The 549-nt window shown below is 70.9% G+C and overlaps 1 protein-coding gene across 1 annotated transcript in view; it reads right to left on the bottom strand.

Annotated features, from left to right (window-relative positions):
* Window positions 1-549, bottom strand: part of TTLL10 (tubulin tyrosine ligase like 10) — a 73248-nt gene continuing 72699 nt past the window's right edge. Inside the window, exon 14 of the mRNA XM_045299237.1 lies at window positions 1-215. Within this exon, the coding sequence (XP_045155172.1) occupies window positions 1-215 (215 nt within the window). The remainder of the gene's footprint in view (window positions 216-549) is intronic.

Here is a 549-nt window from a genome sequence, read left to right on the forward strand (position 1 = left end):
TCAGAGCCGCTCCCCGTGCGCGGGACGTGAAGGATCCCAGGGCTGCAAGGCCGGCAGCCGAGCCAGGTCGTGCGCGGAACCACGTGGAGAGGAGGCAGGCACCGGCGAGGAGCGCAGGAGGGGGCTGGCGGTGGACTGGGGGGCCGGAAGGGGAAGAGCGGCTGTGTACTGGCCCTGGGGATCTGGGGTGCTGGGCTGGGGGCTCCGAAGGGGCTCTGGGGAGGGCGCTGGGCTCGTTGGCTAGGGCGCTTTGGGCACCCTTGAGTCTGCGCCTGGGCACTGGGCTCAGGGAAGCTGGTGCCAGGAGTCTGGGGTGGGAGGCTTTCCGCTCAGGATTGCCCTGCCCTAGCCCCTCCTCCCTGGTCTCCTGACGCCCCCCTCCCCGACCCCGGAGGCCCCGTGCAGAGGCTGTGGCTAAGGCGCAGCCCGAGGGCGCAGAGGGGCGGGAGCTGCGTTTGTAACAAAGTAGCTTTATAAGTCCCGGAGAGGGCGAGCGTCAGGGGCGCTCCGGGTTAGGAGCCCCGGTGGCCAGCGGTCGGGAGCCCCTTG

Source organism: Echinops telfairi, unplaced genomic scaffold, assembly GCF_000313985.2.
Source record: "Echinops telfairi isolate 266 unplaced genomic scaffold, ASM31398v2 ScPeMD7_7457;HRSCAF=8495, whole genome shotgun sequence".
Lineage (NCBI taxonomy): Eukaryota > Metazoa > Chordata > Mammalia > Afrosoricida > Tenrecidae > Echinops > Echinops telfairi.